This window comes from Papaver somniferum, unplaced genomic scaffold, assembly GCF_003573695.1.
Source record: "Papaver somniferum cultivar HN1 unplaced genomic scaffold, ASM357369v1 unplaced-scaffold_115, whole genome shotgun sequence".
Classification (NCBI taxonomy): Eukaryota; Viridiplantae; Streptophyta; class Magnoliopsida; order Ranunculales; family Papaveraceae; genus Papaver; species Papaver somniferum.
The window spans coordinates 470,693-492,751 of NW_020620492.1; the positions used below are offsets into that span (position 1 = coordinate 470,693).

A 22,059-nucleotide genomic window follows, 5' to 3' on the forward strand; every position below is an offset into this window, starting at 1 on the left:
AACAAAGGTAATTTCATTCTCTATGTTATCCAAAAGGGCATGGAAAAACTTTCAGTTGGTTGACTAAAGAGTAAAATAGCAAAAATCTACAAAACTCAAATATTTGGCTAAATTCGGAAATAGAATATCATCACAAATATGAGTCATTGCTAATACGTACCTATTTTGAATTTCTTTTCATATGTCGTATAATTGTCTGTGCTCTAAATAACACATACAAGACATAATAAGATATCAAACTTCCTCTTTAACAAGTCCTAATCAAATTATAGGAAACAAAATTATACATTACAAAATTTATATGCATAAAACTACTTAACAATAGTTAAATTAGATATGCAAAGGTTGAAAAGAATTATCCTTTTTCGTACCGTCAGCTCTCATGCCGATTACCATAGAGCAATTCATGCTGATAACGTTTTATAACTAGTTCAAATTGAAAATGCGGGGGTCTAAGAACCACACCTAAAAATTCGTTTGGAAATCTGAGAAGACTTACTCCAGTATAATTTCTAGAGAATCAACTATACAATCATACTCAATCTAGAATAAAGTATAACAAAGAGTTTAACATCTCTAACTCTTAATTCAATTCGCAATCAGAAATCAGCAAATAGAAATCTGCGAGCCCGATTGAATAAGATGAGTAACTTGAACGATACCAAAGACCAATGTTCAAGTGTCAATCAATGTAAATGAACAACCAAAGGTTGGATATTCTAATTGATTGATCTTAACGCACAACCTGTGATATTTCAATTATATAACAAAATACAATGCGAAAAAGAAATAACACAGACACCAGAATTTTGTTAACGAGGAAACCACAAATGCATAAAAACCCCGGGACCCAGTCCAGTTTGAACACCAAACTGTATTAATCCGCTACAGACACCAGCCTACTGATAGACGCATTTATGTGTCTAATATAGCCCAATTGTATACATTGTTAGTACCCATTTTTGTACTTATTATGTTGTTTTATTTATTTGTAGGAGTTTTTGGAAAAATAAAGTTTTGTGGCGAAATTGGCTAAAGATGCGGCGTCCGGAGCTTGGCGCCGACGACGCGGAATTGTGTTTAGGTAGAATTTTTTTAGATTTATTTTTCTTTGTTCTTTTTTACGTTCTTTGGGTATTTGTCTATGTGATACAGGTTTTGAGGCTTGGATTGAAAAAAAAAAAAGAAGAAGAAGTTGTCAAAGATTTTTGGCGATTTCATAAAGACTAGGAGCAAAGCTTAAAGCAAAAAGAACGGAAAGAAGATGAAAGACTTTTTTTTTATTATTATTTTTTTTAGATATTTTTTTTAATTTTTTTTTTTTAGAAACTGTAATTAAAGTTTTTATTTTTGTAATCTTTTATTTTTGGACATTTTTTTTCCGGACATTGAACATTTTTTTAAACCCTACGGAAGGGTTATATAATTAAAAAAATATATTATATAAATTGTGTGCAGGGAAGGACGGTGATTACAATATCACCTCGGCCCCTCGGGTTCGCACACGTCATAGTAGTCGTGTCCCGAGTCGACGACAACGGTTCATCCCCCGTCTGGTACGGGAGGTAAGTCCAATCGAAACACTCGCGAATCCCCTGCAAGCGAGTTACTGTACTCCTTAAGGTGCTAATTGTTTGAGGACGAACCAGACTGTCTTTATTTTCCTAGTAAAGGGCAAGGCCTGGCCTAAACAAGATAAGGGTTCGGATTTCATCACCGCTCCCTTCTTGCCCGCCTTAGAAAAACGAAACCTAACGCGAACCCAAGCTTAAAATTTGGAATAGAACGAGACTGATAGGGTAACGAGCTTAATAGGAAACTCGTTCGAAAAATATTGGTTGCTCTTTAAGCACACTCCAAAGTTCATGATGGTTTATCTGAGTTGAATGCGTGACTGCGCCGCCTTGTGATAGCGGTGAGGCCTTGGGTATCAAAGATCCACTGAGCTTCCCTCGCCTCAATTCAACTTACTTTGACTCGGATTGATTCCATAGGGGTGTGCTCAAATTGTAACGAATTCCTTTTCGAAGGAATAGAAGCTGGTCTAGAAAAAAATCTAAGTGGATCCATCATGCTTTTTGTTTGCTAGAAATCTTTAGGTTTGTTTTGGTGGAGTCGAGTCGGCCTTGTTTGTGATTGTGTAGAATTCCCTTGCAATTAAGAATGTCGAGCTGGTATGATAGAAGCCAATACAATGAATATCGACCCGAATTTGAATATGGACATCATCAGTTTTATTACCATGGTGGGAATAGTGGTTGGGAATGCCAAACTCTTCAAGGTTATGGTTCATACCATGGTGAGCCCAATCACTATCCTCACAACCATCAGTCATACGAGAAAAATTATGCTAATTCCTCTTTACTTGAGTCGACACGTAAGTTAGCTGAGACAACACGTAAGTTCGCTGAAATGAATAACTTAGTTATGGACGAAAATAATGCAATGAGTGAACTTTCTTTACATGATTTCCTAGATTACGTCAGGAATTCGTGTGAGTCGGCCCAAAAGCTTTTGTTAGAGACCCAGAATAGAACTTCTCTAAAAGATCTAAATTTCCAAAATGGTGCTTCCAATTTTACCCTTGATGTAAATAGTGAATATTTGCTTAATTTAGAGGACGAGGTTAGAATAAAAGACACTACTTATTTAGATAAGGTTCAAATCATTTTCGTACTATGATGATGAGGATAGCAGTAATGAAGAATCCGAAATATGTAGGCATAGTGATCATGAGTCTAGTAATCCAATTGAGTTGTATATTGATTATATTATTTCTAGTTCAAATCCCAATAATTTTTATGATTATTCACCTATTCAAAAGGACGAGGATTTGATTAGGGATACCACCGTTTTAGACGATGTAGTTTTTCCTTTTGATTACGAAGCCGATAGTGGTTTAGAGGAACGGGTTCATTTCGAAAATACTGTTTTAGAGTTTAGCGACTTAGAAAAAATAGTCTTGGAAGAAGAAGATAGACCCGTAGAGATGAGTAAATATGCACTACCTGATTATAACTTAGAAGAATCTCTTGAATATTTTAAGGACTCTGAAGATACGGAAATTCAAGAAATAATTAGAGGTCTATCTAGAGACACTGAAAACTCTAAGTTTGGGGGTGATTATCACTTCCCTAGTGCCTTACCTTTAACTCTCATAAAGTCCCTACACTTAGGACTTGATATCTGTGCCTCGACCATTTTACAAGATTACCTTCATACTCGTTTTCCCGAGCCTAATGATGTCCATGAAGGAGTTCAGTCGTTAGAAACCTATCCTCTGGTTTATGTGGTTTGCCCGGGCTATGATCCCCAGATTGACTTTGTTTTCCCACCAAATAGTTTTCTTCCAACTGTGGGAACGTTTATATTCCAAATGTGTCGAATATTAAGTTGTGAGACTAGACCTAAATGCTTTAGGAAATTAGAATCGACACATTTTCTTAAGAATGACCACTACTCTCATTGTGGTCAAATTTGTAAGTCAAATCTTATTGACTTAGAGGATCCTCAGTTATTTAGCTTATTATTGTGCGCTTCTATGATCATATTTGAGTCTTTCCAGACTCTAGGACCTAATAATTTGGATCCAACCTATGAGGAAATGCATCCGAGGAAAATATTTTATTTAGACCCTTTCATAGAACTTGAACCTGAACCACAATTAGATATAAATATCTTAATCAGGAAACTAGATAAGGGCATGTTATTCTTGTTCACTTTCTTGGGTTATTGTAGTTTCCTTTGGTCAGCTCTTTTTCGTTTTGAAGACCCACAGTTATTTCGACTGTTACTTTATGGTTCGAGTTGACTAATCCTTTCCTAAGTCTGGCTGAAGAATTTAAACTTAGCACTTCTTGGGAGGTAACCCAATATTCTTGCGACACGGTAATATCCTTCCTTATCTCTTTTGCTTTAAGTGGTAACAGTTTCTCCTCGTTCATGCTTTTAGTTTCATCTTTAGAACATTGAGGACAATGTTAGATTTAAGTTTGGGGGTATGGGAGAAACTTTTTAGTTGCAATAAATAAACTCCAGAGCCTAGAAATTTACGCCTATTAAGGATAGCACTAACCAATCTAAGTGGATGGAAACATTTTTGTTTTAGGAGCTGAGGAACCAATCTGACTAGATGAAAACATCTATAGAGTCTATTCATAAAAGCACAGAGCTCAGGTGTTAGAATTAACATGATAGTTTCGCCATATCTCGTCGAGTCCTTTTCACTTTCTATTTTTAGTTTTCTTTTATTTCAAGTGATTTGGTGGGGCACACGATTCAAGTTGTTACCACTTCTAGGGTAAAATAGATTGACTGAGTATGAAAAAAAAAAAAAAAGTTATGAAAAAAAAAATGAAAAAAAAAGAAGTTTTAGACCAGACCATTTGACCAAACGGAATAAATTTCAATAAAGTCGACCACTGGTTCCCTTGTATTTGCCAGTTTGTTGATCTAGATTTAAGTTATTGACCACTGGTTCCCTTGTATATGCCAGTGTGTTAATATTAGTCAGACCGGTATCTCAGTCATTTAGGTTAGGTTCACCTTGGCAGAGGCCTTCAGACAGATATGGAAAACACCGTTCACTTTTCAACCATCTACATTTTTCTTTTTCCATCTTCTTAATCTTTTCATGTGATTAGTCTGACTCCGAGTATGATGTCCATCGTGAAACTATCTTAGTAGAGCTCTGTCACTTATATGAATTTTAGTATGCTTGAGTGCAAACTCGTATACATCAATTGGAATTTCGCGTCAGGGTACTTCCTCCTGTAATTAATAAGTATGCCAACCAAGGAGGTTCTTTAGTGCTTTCCAAGATTTTTCGTAGATAGCTAGGGTCTGGAGTATTGGTTTTTGTGGGTACACCTCTGATAAACCCACCCGAGATTAACTCGGTCACTTTTCAAGAATAAAATTTGCTCGAGGACTAGCAAATAATAAGTTTGGGGGTATTTGATAGACGCATTTATGTGTCTAATATAGCCCAATTGTATACATTGTTAGTACCCATTTTTGTACTTATTATGTTGTTTTATTTATTTGTAGGAGTTTTTGGAAAAATAAAGTTTTGTGGCGAAATTGGCTAAAGATGCGGCGTCCGGAGCTCCATTGAGGTGTACCGGAAGTATCATGGAAATGTCCCGGAGGAACCCCGAAAAAGTGTGGAAAATATCCCGGAAGAATTGCTAAAGGCACCCCTTTGGTTGGATAAGGGCACCCCATGGCTATTTACACCCCAAAAATGATATTTCCACCCAAATTGCTAAGGGGACACCACTGTTTGCTAAGGGGACACCATATTCACGATTCAAAAAAATGAATTTGGCGGGAAGAAAACATGCAGACGCTGTTGAAGTTTGGTCGGATTGTTGGAGGAATTCTAGCGAGATTCAATCACTGGAAATTATTGGGTTAAGCCTGTTAAGGCTAAACAGGCCGAATGCAAATGATTTTAGCGATCAAGTTGGGCTGAAATGACCGGGAGAGAAGATCAAAGTCCAAACAGGGGATAAGAATATTTTTGGAAACAGAGAGAGAATATCGAATTCTCTGTTGGGTTTGTGGAAGATACTCGAGTAAAGAGGGAATATATGGTACAGAGTCCACAGGGAAAAACGAAATATCTGCCATTAATGCGTGAACAGAGTCCACAGGGAAAGAAACATCGAATATGGATGTGAAGAATATTGGAAGATATTCGGGATTAAATCAAGGATATTTTGAAGGTTGTTGGGTATAAATAGGCTCTATGGGTCGACTAGAAGGGGTGTCGAGAGTTGGGAGGAGAGGAGAGAAGGCTGCAGAGGGAGAATCACCATTTTTCTCTGCTGCTGCTGCTGCCATTGATGAAGAGGAAGAACATGAAGAACGGACTAGCAGAAGCAGTCGTTTATCAAAAGTGAAACGACTCGCAAGCGTGGGTCGCAGCACAGTCTAAACAGTAGCAGCACTTGTCATTTATCGTTCATTCTGAGACGCTTTTTGTGCGTCGCAGATTACAGTTTACACCATTTTCTCTTCTTCTCATCATTTGTAAATCATTTTTGAGCCATAATAAATTATTTTGAGAGCATTTATACTATGATGAGCTAATTCCCTCGTAACCAAGGAAATGGAGGAAGCTATTCACGCAACATAAATGGGTAACTATTTCATTTAATTATATAATTCACCTAATCGCTGCTTTTGCGGAGTTTTAAATTGTTTGAATGATTGTCTTAATTATTTGTTATTCAGTTTGATAGGTTATGCTTGGTTTAATCTCTTGATAATCTATGCTTAAGGTTTACAAATAATGTTTGAGAATTTGTATGATTGATAGTGAATTAAAGATAAAAGAGGACTTAAGAATTGAATAGAGTTTTGAAATATTTATCATAATTTTGCGTAGTAGTGGAATCTAGTGTCTTGGTTACCTCTCGCCCAAATTTTTAATATTTTGTATAATTATTTATTAAGTCTAAAAAAATCATCCTTCACAAGTCCGAGAGTTTGAACCTCATTACTACAACCACGAAAAAAACTTTAATCACCTACTACCAATTAACTTAGGACTGGACTGTAGTTGAAACCTAATCAATCTCACACTGATTCAAGGTACAGTTGCGCTCCTTACTTCTCTGATCCCAGCAGGATACTACGCACTTGATTCCCTTAGCTTATCTCACCCAAAATCAAGAGTTGCTACGACCCAAAGTCGACTTGATAAGCAAATCTGTCTCACACAGAAAAGTCTATAGGATGAATAAATCTATCTCCCACAGAAATACCCGAGAGTTTTTGTTCTGTCTTTTGATAAATCAAGGTGAACATGAACCAATTGATAAATCAGAATTATATTCCCGAAGAACAAGCTAGTATTATCAATCACCTCACAATAATCTTAATCGACTAGCGAAACAAAAATATTGTGGAATCACAAACTATGAGACGAAGATGTTTGTGACTACTTTTCTATCTTGCCTATCGGAGAAATAAATCTCAAGACAATTTTACAATTGTACTCGTATGATAGAAACAGAAAGATCAGATCCCACAACTACAAGAGAAGTAGTATCGGTCTGGCTTCACATTCCCAATAAATTCTTCAAGTCGTCAACCTATAGGGTCTCGAGAAGAAACCTAAGGTTAAAGGAGAATCGACTTTAGCAATACAACTAGTATCACACAGGAGGTGTGGGGATCAGGTTTCCCAGTTGTTAGAGTTCTCCTTTATATAGTTTTCAAATCAGGGTTTGCAATCCAAGTTACCTTGGTAACAAAGCATTCAAGAATCACCGTTAGATGAAAAACCTGATTCAACCAAGCTAATACCTTTCAACCGTTAGATCAAACTTATCTTGTTACATACAAATGAAATGCACCCTCATTTAGGTTTATGTAACCATACCCGAACATGTACACTCATTTTGGCTCAAATAGTTAACCGAGGTTAGGCATATGTTTACTCTCATATTAACCTTATTCATCTGAACCATAACTAGTTCAAATGACTCAAATCAAACTAGTTAAAGAGTTGTTCAATTGAATAGAAGACACAATTGAAACCAAATCGGTTTGATTCACTTGATTCAATCATGAACATTATAGCCACGGTTTGCAAAGATTGCATTCCTTAAGATTTAAATGTTTAAGTTCATGAAAAGACCGATTTGAAAAAATAACCAGCTTAATTAAGCAACCGGATTTGAGTTTGTTAAGTTTCCAAACTCAGCAGAAATTCTCGGTTCGAAAACTTCCGCCAGTATGTGTACGGGTACGCATACTTAAGGTGACTAGTTTAGGAGTTTGTAATTCCCAAACTCAGCAGATATTTTCGGTTCGAAAACTCTCTCTAGTATGCGTACAGGTACGCATACTTAAGGTGACTAGTTTAGGAGTTTGTAATTCCTAAACACTGCAGATATTTTCGGTTCGAAAACTTCTATCAATATACGTACAAGTACGCATACTTATGCTGTCCCCTTCACCAATTTTGTATACACACATATGCATACACTTGGTTCCCGGTTTATGGATTTATACACTAATGTGGGAACACAGTATATATGCTTATATCCAAAGATGGTTATATCAGCAACTCTTAATTTCAATCATTGAAACTTTCTTAGTGGATGTTATATAGTTGTTGTTCACAAACTATTTTTCGTCAAAGCAATTTTCAAGTTATTGAAATTATCATAATGAAACATTCCAAGGTTACACAAAATGATTGTATCACACAAACCACATTAGATGTAACTCGGCAATTTTCATATGATCTTATTCGGACTTTCTTCACGGATGTAAGATGAACATGGCTAGAGCGAAAGCTTGCCAACACATATTTCGAGAAATATATAAGCGATACAAACTTAGCTCGAAATCTCAAATGTGAATAGAAAACTATATCGTAACATGATTTATGTCTAAATATAGGAGATAGAGTATAACTAGACTTTCCAAGTGATAGATGAGTTTAAGTCTCCACATACTGTTAGTCACTGCTCGGTCAAACTCGCAAGCGTTGCTATCTCAAGCTTGTTGTCATGTTTAGTTGCCAAAACTATAAGGCTTGATTTCTAGTCTACTAATAGCTAAGTCTCAGACTAGGATAGAAAGTGTAGTTGAGCTCTAGACTCCATGGCGATCATCATACAAATACTAATAACTACTCAAGGAACTGGTGGAACTTCATCGACTAAAAGGTATGTGGAGACTTGAACTTATATATCACTCAAAAGTCTATCTACTCTATCTTCTATCTTGAGACAAAAGTTGTATTACTATATAGACTATCATTATACACATTTTCTATTTCGAGCTGAGTTTAACTCGCCTATCTATTTCTCGAAATATGAGTTGGTAAGCTTTCGCTTTGGCCAAGTTCATCTTACTAGTGACGAAAATCATATTAGTTTCCATTACTTGAAAATCGTTTTGACGAAAAATAACTTGTGAACAACAACTATATATAACGTCCTTTAAGAATGTTTCAATGATTTAAATAAGAGTTTAGAATATAACCTTGAAAGGATATAAACATTGTGTGATAACTCATACGTGTGTAAGTCTTTATTCGTTGAACCAAAGTATGCGTACTTTGCTGCTCAGGAAAATCGGAACTGAAGTCCGCGTACCAGTATGCGCACTGTCGGAAGTTCACATCCCGTGAATTTCTGTTGGAGTTTGTGAACTGAAAACAAACTTATTCCGGGTACTTAAATCCGCGTACCAGTATGCGTACTTAAATGGGTTAGTTTCTAAAAACGATTATTCATGAACTTAAACTTATATAAACTAAGGAATGCATACTTGCAAACTGTGTCTATAAAGTTCATGAATTGATTCAAGTGAATCAAATTGTTTTTGCTTCAATTGTACCTTGTATACTTCTATAAGATATAAGCAATTGAACAACTCTCTAACTAGTTCATTTGAGTCATTTGAACTAGTTGTGGCAAAGAAGAATATGGTTGATATGAAAGTGCTCATATGGCTAACCATTTGGTTAACTACTGTTGAACCAACTAAGTGTACATGTTTGGGTACGGTTACACAAACCTAAATAAACGTGCATTTCATTTGTGTGTAACAAGCTAAGTTCGATCTAACGGTTGAAAGATATTAGCTTGATTCTAATCAGGTTTTCATCTAACGGTGCATATTGAATGCTTTGTTACCAAGGTAACTTAGATTGCAAACCCTGATTTGAAAGACTATATAAAGGAGAACTCTAGCAACTGGGAAACCTAATCCCCACACCTCCTGTGTGTACTAGTTGTATTAACTAGAGTCGATTCTCCTTTAACCTTAGGTTTCTATAGAGACCCTGTAGGTTAACAACTTGAAGACTTCATTGGGATTGTGAAGCCAGACCGATACTACTTTTCTTATAGTTGTGTGATCTGATCTTGGTGCTTCTATCGTACTAAGTACAATCGTAAGATTAGCTTGAGATTGATTTCTCCGATAGGCAAGATATAAAAAAAATCACAAACATCTTCGTATCATCGTTTGTGATTCCGCAATATATTCTTTCGCTATTCGATTAAGATTGTTGTGAGGTGATTGATAATTCTAGGTTGTTATTCGGGAATATAAATCCGGGTAATCAACGTGTTCTCTTTGATTTATCAAAAGACGAAACAAAAACTCGTAGGTATTTCTGTGGGAGAAAGATCTATCTATTACCATAGATTTTTCTGTGTGATATAGATTTGTTTACTAAAGTCTTCGACTTTGGTTCGTAGCAACTCTTAGTTGTGGGTGAGATCATCTAAGAGAATCAAGTGCATAGTATCCTGCTGGGAACAGAGACGTAAGGAGCGCAACTGTACCTTGGATCAGTGTGATATTGATCGGGGTTCAACTACAGTCCAGACCGAAGTTAGTTTGTAGTAGGCTAGTGTTTGTAGCGGCTTAATACAGTGTGTGTTCAATCTTTACTAGGTCCCGGGGTTTTTCTGCATTTGCGGTTTCCTCGTTAACAAAACTTCTAGTGTCTGTGTTATTTCTTTTCCGCATTATATTTTGTTATATAATTGAAATATCACAGGTTGTGTGTTAAATCAATCAATTGGGAAATCCAACCTTTGGTTGTTGATTGAAATTGATTGATACTTGAACATTGGTCTTTGGTACCATTCAAGTGATTTCTCTTGTATTCAATTAGACTCGCAGATTTCTATTTGCTTGAGTAAGTATTGAATCAAGAAAGAGAGATATTTTGATATACTTTTATTAAGATTGAGTCTGACTGTCTAGTTGATTCTCTTAAAAGTATATTGGAGTTAGTCCATACAGATTGCTAAACAAGATATTGGGTGTGGTTGTTAGACCTCCGATTTTTCACATACCTTTTGTTCATGAAGTTCTACAAGATCCCCTTATTTAGTAGTTCTTCGTATTCAAATGATGAACGCCGAGAGATCTAAGCTCAACTGCACTATCTATATCCTAGTCCGAGACATCTATAAATAGGCTTGAAATCAAGGCTTATAGTTTTGATCACTAACATTGACAAACATGCTTGAGATAGCAACGCATGCGAGTTCGACCGAGCAATGCTCTAACAATCTCCCTCTTTGTCAATTTTAATGACAAAACTATCAATACATATGGATTACAAAATAAATAAAAAATGAATCTTCTCAACCACATGCTTGATCTCCTTGGCATCTTCAATACGACTCGAAATCTTCGTCACTCCCAAGTACTCCAATGATCCCAAAGGTTGTAAGTTTAGCATCATCGTTGTTGAGGAACCATAGCTTATAATAATGAGAAAACAAATGATGTCAATCATTGTTATACAATGTCATAGTATTATTACACAGTATCAAAGTTCAATTGTATCACAACTTTGACAACAATACTAAACCACTCCCCCTTACATAATGATCCGTAAACCATATGTATTTGTAGTATGAACTACACATTAATTCTCCCTTTTTTTGTCAATAAAATTGGCAAAGGTACAAAAATTAGTGGGATCCTAATGAAAATTGCACAGATATACTTCATGACCAAAAGAAAACAACATACCAACAAACTTAGATGCAATCATAAAGCCGAAGCTAAATGCATTCATCAAGGAGTTTATAAAGATACAAGATAACCCCTAAAATATTTCACACCCGCATTCCCCACAAAGATTTGGCGATTAAGCACAAGTTCAAAATAACTCTCCCCCATAAAATGTCATCACAAAGGAACAACAAAGGCGACCTTGATTTTACAAGAAAATAAGGATTTATTTGGACAAAATCGAATCACATGAAAACATGAATTTGAATCCAAAGTATTAAATTGAATTATCCATCAAAGAATTCATGATTAATCCAATCGAAATGCACAATTAAATTAATCATAAGAAAACTCATAATTAATTCAATCAGAATTATACAACTAAATTAACCATAACATGATCAATTCAATTGGTTATGCTCGACATAAGAGAACTTACGGAGAAACAACTAAAATAACCAAAAGAGAATGATCAATTTAGTTGGTCATGCTCAAACATAAGGAACCTTACTAAGCAACACAAAGATGTGGATCGGAGATCGACCAATACTTCGGAATATACAAGGGTTCATTCTATCTTTCATCACTATTTGCATAATGACATATAACAGACTTAATCCTTGTGAACAAAAGTTCTATCCTTTCTCTTATCAAACTAGTGACATAAAAGGTTTTAACTTTTGTCTGTCAAAAATTCATTCTATCTTTTATCAATACATTCATATCAACATAATAGAGATAATTTTTGAACAAGTATGGAACAATCATAGTTCACGGACGCAAACACACATATCCCATAACAATTAGCAATAAAACCATAAAGACTAAAATTGCCAATATCATCTTCCAAAAATTTAGAATTTAAATTAATAAATCTAAAAACATGAAGATGAAATCGTTGGACATAACTATGTGTACTCACAATAACGGCTATTCCAAACCCTAGTAATAAAGGTAGAATCAATCTTTTTCGCACGGATTTACACCAATAATATATATCAAAGGCGTATAAAAATAATTTCTTAACAAAGAAGAACATACAAAGTCATTAACAACCATGCACCGTAGTTAACATAAGATGATTGTGAACATTCAAGAATCCCATAACAATGTGTACTACTGCCCATTCTTGAACTTCCTTCTTTGTGATTCACTAACAACATTCTTTTAAAAGCTACAAATGAGCTTAGAAGAGTGGTACTCAAATAATCCAAGTGCCCAAGTCCAAGAGAAGTGGAACAAGTGCGACGAAACGGAGAAAAACACTCAAAAATAAGAGACGGGACAAATACCAATCTTAACTCATCCAAATTTAAGAATTATCGTCTTCATTTTGAATATAATTCAAAGAGGAAGATAATGCAAAAATAATGAGGTCATTCCGAGTTCGGACGAAGAAGTTACGGCCAAAACAGGTTTACCGAATATCGACGTCTACATGAAAGTATGCATACGGGTATGCAACCAGATTTTCAGTATGCAAACTGGTATGCAAACTAATTTCCCTGGATTTTATTATAAAAACTTATTTGTAAACTGGTATTCAAACATGTATACATACATGAAGTGTACCATGAAGGCCATAACATCCCGAACAACTATTTTCAAACCGGAACATTTAAGAACCTTAAACACAAATCGAGTTAGGTAGACATGAACGATACACAAGGTACATAGATCATCATAAAACTTGCTCAAGTTTAGATACATACCTTTTTAGAAGAATCCGATCTAATTCTACAGCATTACCAAACATTCAAAATCATACCCAACTTAATATGTGTGCCACAGTTCTTGTGCTTCCCTCACCGTACACATAACAGAGCATTTCTTGGTGAGGATGCACTTTCAACACAATCAATTTGTATTGAGGTGAAAAATGCCTTGCTCACCATGACACCAAGAAAGAGTTTCTTTCCAGCAACTCTTACATCTTGTAGTGTTGAGAAACACCCAAGGAACTGTTCTTATAATTCTACCAATGAACTTCAAGAGAATCCAAAAAGATTCGTGTTTCTGATTTATTGTTTTCCAACTTATAAAAACAGTTTCTTCAGATAGTTTTTAGTATTGCGAAGAGAAATTCTTTTGATAAAAATGGACGTCCTAGATTCTTCATAAAAGAAGACAATACTACTATCTTGATATGAAGTATCAGGAATTGAGCAATGAATCGATTCATACTTTGAAGTGATATACTCAGATGACTGAGATTTAAAATCCTCTTGTAATTCGTTTAGTTTGTTACAATTAATTGAATTATGAAGAGGAGTATCATTGCTCTCACTGATTAGTAAATCAATGTCAACTTCAACATGAATATTATTCCTCATAATTTGATTTAGCTTGTTAAGAGATTCTTGTTCTTTCTGGAGGTATAACTCAACATCAAGAGATAATCTTTCAAGTTTCTTTTCAAGCCTTGAAAAGACTTCAAGGGATTTTAAACCTGGTGGAGGTTTAGATAGAATTTCTTCTACAGATTTAATTAAATTTGTCACGGAAGAGAATTCTGAAATCCCTGGATCTGGTGGTGCATTTATTGAGATATCACTTCTGTCCATATCAGATCGCTACAAACACAGACTTATAAGGTCTTTAATGTGTTTTCCTGCTCTGATACCAACTGAAAATGCGGGGTCTAACAACCACACCCAATAATTCATTTGGAAATATGAGAGGATTTACTCTAATATACTTTCTAGAGAATCAACTAGACAGTCAGATTCAATCTAGAGTAAAGTATATCAAAGAGTTTAATATCTCTAACTCTTAATTCAATCCGCAATCAGCAAATATAAATCTGCGAGCCCGATTTAATAACAGGACTAACTTGAACGGAACCAAAGACCAATGTTCAAGTGTCAATCAATGTAAATGAACAGCCAAAGGTTGGATATTATAATTGATTGATATTAAGGCACAACCTGTGATATTTCAATTATATAACAAAATATAATCTGGAAAAGAAATAACACAGACCAGAATTTTGTTAACGAGGAAACCGCAAATGCAGAAAAACCCCGGGACCTAGTCCAGTTTGAACACCACACTGTATTAAGCTTCTACAGACACTAGCCTACTACCAATTAACTTCAGACTGGACTGTAGTTGAACCATAATCAATCTCACACTGATTCAAGGTACATTTTCGCTCCTTACGTCTTTGATACTAGAAGAATACCACGCACTTGATTCCCTTAGCTGATCTCACCCACAACCAAGAGTTGCTACGACCCAAAGTTTAAGACTTGATAAACAAATATGTCTCACATAGAAAAGTATATATGATTGAATAAATCTGTCTACCATAGAAATATCCAAGAGTTTTTGTTCCATCTTTTGATAAATCAAGGTGAACAGGAACCAATTGATAAACCGGAATTATATTCCCGAAGAACAGCCTAGTATTATCAATCACCTCACAATAATCTTAATCGACTAGCGAAACAAGATGTTGTGGAATCACAAACGATGAGACGAAGATGTTTGTGACTACTTTTCTATCTTTCCTATCGGAGAAATAAATCTCAAACCAATTTTACAATTATACTCGTACGATAGAAACAGCAAGATCAGATCACACAACTACAAGAGAAGTGGTATCGGTCTTGCTTCACAATCCCAATGAAGTCTTCAAGTCGTTAACCTATAGGGTCTAGAGAAGAAACCTAAGGTTAAAGGAGAGTCGACTCTATCAATACAACTAGTATCACACATGAGGTGTGAGGATTATGTTTCCCATTTTTTAGAGTTCTCCTTTATATAATTTTCAAATCAGGGTTTGCAATCCAAGTTACCTTGGTAACAATGCATTCAATAATCACCGTTAGATGAGAAACCTGATTCAACCAATAAGCTAATATCTTTCAACTGTTAGATAGAACTTCTTGTTACACACAAATGAAATGTACCTTCATTTAGGTTTATGTAACCGTACCCAAACATGTACACTCATGTTGGCTCAACAATGGTCAGCCGAAGTTAGCCATATGGTTACTCTCATATTAACCTTATTCATCTTAACCATAACTAGTTCAAATGACTCAAATGAAACTAGTTAAAGTGCATAGAAGACACAGTTGAAACCAAATCGGTTTGATTCACTTGAATCAATCATGAACATTACAGCCACGGTTTGTAAAGATTGCATTCCTTAAGATTTAAATCAAACCGTGGCGATATTATGAGTTTGAGTATCGCTGGCATCATACATCCCATCGCGCGGTATAAATAGTAGTGTTGGCGATATTAAGATTGTCGAGCAGTAGTTATTTTGCAATGACTATTCCCCTCCTGCTGGTTCCTATATATACTCCCCTGTACTTCTCCAAGTTACTCACACCTACTTCTATATATTTCACCAAATTCTCTATCTCTATTCCCATCTTAAATTTCATAATCATCAATGGTGAGATCCAATGAAGAGAGGAATTAAGTAACCCTAATGCTACGGAACTAATATCTTTCACTGAAAATACTATTGATCCATCCAATAACTTGGAATATACCTCTTCCCAAAATCTTAATATAAAGAATTTTATGTTCAACAACATATCGAGTGCTGGAGAGAATCTAGATCCAAATCTTCTCAAAACCTATTTGATGATAGGTGAATTTGATATTACTTTTGGCAATTACAATACTCAAAACACAGAACCAGATTATACCCAACAAGAGCTTTCGAAGAATCAATTCACACTCTCATTCGTCATTTCGAACAAAATCAATCTAACTAAAATTCTTCCAGTTGAAATGATAAATTCAAAGAAAATACTCAACTTGTCATTAATGATCAAATTAAATCTACTAATTCATATCCTTATTATCATGGGACAACCCTTTTGCATCACGATAATTGATGATCATGGTTTCTTCTTCATATTTACGAAACATATTTTCCCACATGGTGTTACTATGTAATTGTGCACATCGATACAATCTTGGGTAAAAAAACATAATTACGACAAATACATTCATCTTCTATCATGGTGTATCTTGCACCCCCGAACTTTGACATTTCTACCTTTACCATTGCCTTGTATTTGAGATTGTGAATCCATATTACAAGAAATTAAGAATTGTAGAGAAGGTGTGATTGTTATTTGAAGAAGATTAATTGAAATTAGGTATTTATAGAGGGGAAGAATTGTAGCCGTTGGATGATAAACTGATTAGCGATGACCAAACAGCGAGCGACATACTGACTAGCGCTGAAATGACCATCGAGTGATATTTAGACCATCTAGCGATGACAACTCTATCTCACGCTGGAAAGTTTGTGTGTATGCCTATATGTTATAATTGACATGTAGGCATATACGTTTGACACTTTGGGATATCCATAGTAGGTGTATATATGGAAAAATATGATATTTTCCATATGCATAATCGTTCTACAAGGACCGTGAGAAAAACTAAGATAAAACCGTCCCTCTCACATGACAGCGGACCCACGCCTTTAGGAGTTATCAAGGGGACTTTTGGGCCCACCATATAAAGATCCATGATAGGTGCGGTTTTGCCATTTTTTTTCTCAGGTTTGTTAGGAATTTCTGGTTGCTTTGGCTGATCTTTATCTCTGACCAAGTCAAAGTAGGTGAGTCATTCACTGATATATTTTGGTTTCACAACACTACATACTTTTTCTCAAGCAAAAAAACCTGGAGTCATTAGGAGATACCCTAAAAGAATTATAAGGGCGACTTTTTTATTCCCAACCCATAGACACGACTATGGGATGTCCAAATTTTCGGAGAATACCCTTCTATAGTCGGTAGTTTAGTGTAGAGTTTATGTCTATCGATTACAAGTTTGTTTAAGAATGGGGTATTGCCATAACCGGTAGGATATAACATATCATATCTACCGATTGTTAAAATAGTAAACTCAATTTTATCGGTTTTACAAAAAATGAATTTGGGGTAACCGTCTATAATCGGTAGCAAATGAACATCATATGACTACCGATTGTATAATTGCCGACACAACCTTTTGACGATTAAAACCATTCAAAACCTAACTTTTAATTTCATTTTCTTTTATTTTCTTTTCAACTCTTCTTCTCCTCTTCTTCTTCCCTTTCGATTATGGAGAGTAAAAACAATATTCCCTCATTCTCAAACTTCAATTCATCGTCGTCGTTCATCGCCAAATCAAAAACATCGTCGATTCTTCTATAAAACCATGGGAGCTCGAGTAAAAAATGTCTACCGTGGTGACAATCCAAAAATTGGAGAAAAAAATAACAAAGTGATTGTAACTGCTGCAAACGACGAAGAAGACGACGAACACGAAGAACATGAAGAAGATGACGCCGCTCATGTAGGTGGTGGTGGTGATTCTGATAATCAATCTCTCCATCAAATGGCCCCAATTAGGTAAGTTTCTATCCTTTTATGTGTTTATGTTGCTTCAGTTTGACGAATCCATGAAAATAAGTTCTTGGGTTTTCGGTTATTTCCAAGAATCAGTAGCTAGATCTTCATTTTATCTCCCCATTATGTTCATTTTCTAGGGTTTTCGGTTACATCGACCAGAATCGGGAGTTCACTTTTATAGCTTACTTACGAGTATACATAGTTGTTTGCCACTGAACCCTAAAAGTGACATAATCGGTAGCTAGGTTATATGTTGCCTTACGATTTTAACAGAGAATTAGAACATGTATGGACACACATTGGTTCCCAGAATCGGAAGATACTATATATTATTTGTCTTATGATTGTGTGTAACCGCGGGTTAGACGAATTCAACCCACTACCGATTATGTAAGTTGTAAAATTTGAAAATTTTGTGATTTTGGCAAAATCCAATTTCGGGGCTACATTTTAATCGGAAGCCAAAGGCTCTTTATTTACTTCCGAGTATATGCAATCGGTGGATATGTTAGATTGTTTTGTTCCGATTATATATGTCTCATGACATTATCAATTTCCGAACCCAAATTGATGCATGTTCGGGAGATAAAACTAGAATATGACTTTCAATTGTGTGTAATCGGAAGAAAAGATTTTACCCGTGCTTCGGATTGTTCATAATCGGAAGTTTATATTTTAATTATGACTTCCGATTGTATAGTTTGTAGTTTAATTCTTACAAACCAATTTTATTGTTTAGGGACATGCGAGTTAAGAAAGACCAAGGTACAACTGTTACAGGGCCTCGTCAAAAAGGGTAAGAAACTAAGCGCTAGTGCAGAGAGAAAGGAGTCAAAAAGAAGTAGAACCAAGCACTTAACAAGGAACTCAAATAGAAGTACAACCAAGCGCTCCAGAAATCACTCAAGATGAAGTTGGAAAAAGTGTTCCAGAAATCACTCAAGAAGAAGGACAACCAAGTGGTATACAAGGAGAAGAAGGAGTTACAAGGTAGCCAATCGCGAAGAAAGCATCACACCTTGTCCCCATTGAGTTGAAGAAGACGGATTTTGAAGAAGAAATCTCGGAGCTGCCTAGAGATGGAGGAGCATTGTTATTTGGCTACAAAGACTCATGGGTCAGAGAAATCTACGAAACCGAGGTAATAATCGTATTCTTTTTTACTAACGTATTGTCGTTTTATTTGTAATAATACTATATTAATTATATAATGTGTTGTGTTAGTATCATTCCGATGCGATTCGTCTACTCAAACCCACTGCCGCACCATCAAAAGTATTGAAAGATTGGCCTTTATCCGGTGAATGTGAAAGGTTCAAGACAACTATAGCCAAATCGGGATTATCTACTGATGCCGAGAACTCAATGTTGGAACATGATCGGGTCGCGGTATCGGCTTTTATGGAGAGATTGTATCCCGAGAGTGACACCTTTCATATGCGGTTTGGAGATATGATCATTACTCCAGATGATGCGAAGCAGATTCTTAATCTCAATGACCATGGTGTAGCTGTCAAGTATGAGTACACAAAGCAGGTAACCTGGGAAAAACTTTACGATTTGTGTAAATACTGTTTTGGTTGGGATAAAGAGACATCAGACATTGAGTTCAACATGTGCTTTTCTTACAAAACTAGACAGTTTAACATGAGTAAGTTGATCAATATGCTCAAAGGCACCGCCGAGAAAGAAAAGCAAGGACCGTTAAGTGATGCTGAAGTGGATGCCGTGGCCACCGCCTATCTCTTGTGTGTATTGGGATGTGTCATATTCCCCAATGCCAGTGGCAACCGAGTAGACGCCAACCTTCTACAACTATTGCATCCTCTCAATAAGGTCGCGGACTACTCTTGGGGCATGGCATGCATTGCATTCTTGATGACAGAGTTGAGTAATGCGTCGAGGCTTAGAACTAGACAAATTTCCTGGAATATGAGTCTATTCCAGGTATTTTCTCAACTCTACTAATCCATTGATCGTTATTTTTATTATAATTTTTTTTTTAATTTAAGAATCAATTTCTAATACTTGGTTTGATATCTATGTAGAAATGGATCTATGACCACTACCCTAGTCTGAAATTGGCAGATGTGAACACAGAGTGGGAGAAAGGTACACCGAGAGGAACAAAGTACAAGTTCACAAAGAACCGTTCAAGGAAAAAGGAGCACCAGTTGGTTAGCTTGAGGGAGAAATTAGACTCAATTAAGGCCCCAGAGGTATGCTTTGATCATACAAGGAAGAATGATCTAGTGGACATATAGCGGGTCGTTCCGAGTTGTCCCATTATTTTGGACCGTTGTGGCACCCCACAGGTTATGTGATGTATTTTTTTTTGAAGCATGCATATTATTAAAAAGTTATGTGATGTACAATGGTTCCAGGGTTATGCGACAACATGGTTATTGCCAAACAGTACCATGGCATCACATAAATGGCAAGTTCAAGTTGGACGTGTATAGAACCAGGACACCATATATCAAGGTAGTTTACTCTAGTACACCATCTGTTACTGAACATTGGGATAAGAGGCTGTACCACTTGGTGAACACTGAGAGAGATGTCAACCGAGGTGATGAAAATGCTCCAGGCTACATGGAGTGGTACCGGGAGCATTCACATCTTCGTGTAATCTGTGAACTTAAAGCAAAGACGACCTCAGTGGCAGCCTTTTACAAATGTATCGTCAAAGAAAAACCCCCAGGTTATGATAGACTGGTGCGTATGGTTATGACTTTTCCCTTTAGTATTACGATTCAATTTTTTAGGTGAACTCCATTTGATGTTTTGTCAATTAAAAAACAGGTGAATAAGTTCAAGTTTTTGTCCAAATGGTGCACTGATTGCATGACGGCTTGACATCCTGTGCCAATTGAGAAGATAAAAAAGCACAGGGAGATGATTGATAATGTTGATAATGAAGAGTATGCAGCTGAGTTTGGGGAGAAAGTGACGAAGAACCATCCCAAGAAAAAAACATCAAAGACGATCAAAAGATCTCAGGCTTCTTCAAGCTCTCTTGCTGAATGAAATATTGAGGGAGATGAAGATGATGCCGGTGATAATGTGGGTCATGTTAAGCGTTCTAAAAATTTAGCTAACAATACTAAGAAGAAAACTAGGAAATAGGTGATAATGTGTTGTTCGATGTTATGGATGATGTTGTTTTAACTGTTTTTTTTTCGGATTATGGTGTTTTAAATATTTGTTTTGGATTATATGTTCTTAAGTTTATGGATTATGAATGTATTTTGAGTTATGTTTATTACTTGAAACTGCTGAATTTTTCACAATAATCGGAGGATAAATATTAACCTTACCTACCGATTCTGGTAAATTTTCAAAAAATTGTCAGATATGTACAAAATCGGTAGTAATGTTATCAACCTTAACTACCGATTCTGGTGATTTTTTCAAAAATTTGTCAGACAAGTCCACAATCGGAAGTAAAAATATTAACATTTTCTACCGATTATCGTGGTTGCATTTTTACAGTTCTTCCGAACCAAAAAATCCTTATAATCGGACACAATATTTTCTCATTGTCTACCGATTAACGTGGGGTTTAAAATCGGTATGTTAGATGAACTTCATAAGCTACCGGTTATGGTAGTTCCCAAATTCGAAAAATTGAGATTTTTTCAAATTTCATTTTTGGGGCAACTTCATAATCGAGAGACATGTTAACTCCAAGTCCACCGATTATGGTAGTTCCCAAATTCGAAAAACTTTGAGTTTTTTTTCTTCAAATTTCAATTTTGGGGCAACTTCATTATCGGTGGTAGACATGGTAAATAAATACTCTCTGATTGTAGGTTATTTCAAATAACAAAACTTTCAAACTACATATGTACACAATACCCTCCGATTATCCTAACATCTAGCGATTAATAAATTAAACCACCGATTGTGAAGGGTATATTTGCCATTCCAAAAAATCGGAGATAAGGGATGGCTTTAGATTTGGGTGATCTTATTTTGTCTTATTAGTTGCCTCTAATTCTTTCAGGATCGTCCCTAATGACGCCTGGAAATTTTATCGTGGGTGGTCTTCCATTCCAAATTAAGTCAACAAAAATGCTCATAATAGCAGTCAACTTAAGTCAAATACCCTTCTTCACCTATAAAAACTCGTCGAAAGTTGAAACACCCTGAAAAAAACCTTGGT

General features: G+C 35.8%; 1 protein-coding gene across 1 annotated transcript; it reads left to right on the plus strand.

The window, feature by feature from the left end:
- The first annotated feature begins 17,697 nt into the window (after positions 1–17,697).
- Positions 17,698–20,921, plus strand: LOC113329065. Its single transcript, XM_026576035.1, has 6 exons — positions 17,698–17,891; positions 18,029–18,083; positions 19,116–19,838; positions 19,940–20,064; positions 20,276–20,609; positions 20,772–20,921. The coding sequence occupies exons 1-6, from the start codon at positions 17,698–17,700 to the stop codon at positions 20,919–20,921; spliced, it is 1,581 nt and encodes a 526-aa protein (XP_026431820.1).
- Positions 20,922–22,059: the final 1,138 nt, after the last annotated feature.

Bases quoted from the DNA above. Each gene is read 5' to 3' on its own strand.
- LOC113329065 (XM_026576035.1), top strand. From the start codon at position 17,698: ATGGGAGCTCGAGTAAAAAATGTCTACCGTGGTGACAATCCAAAAATT. The intron at 19,839-19,939 runs GTATTTTCTCAA...ATATCTATGTAG, and splicing joins GGAATATGAGTCTATTCCAG to AAATGGATCTATGACCACTA. The intron at 20,610-20,771 runs GTGCGTATGGTT...CCAATTGAGAAG, and splicing joins CCCCAGGTTATGATAGACTG to ATAAAAAAGCACAGGGAGAT.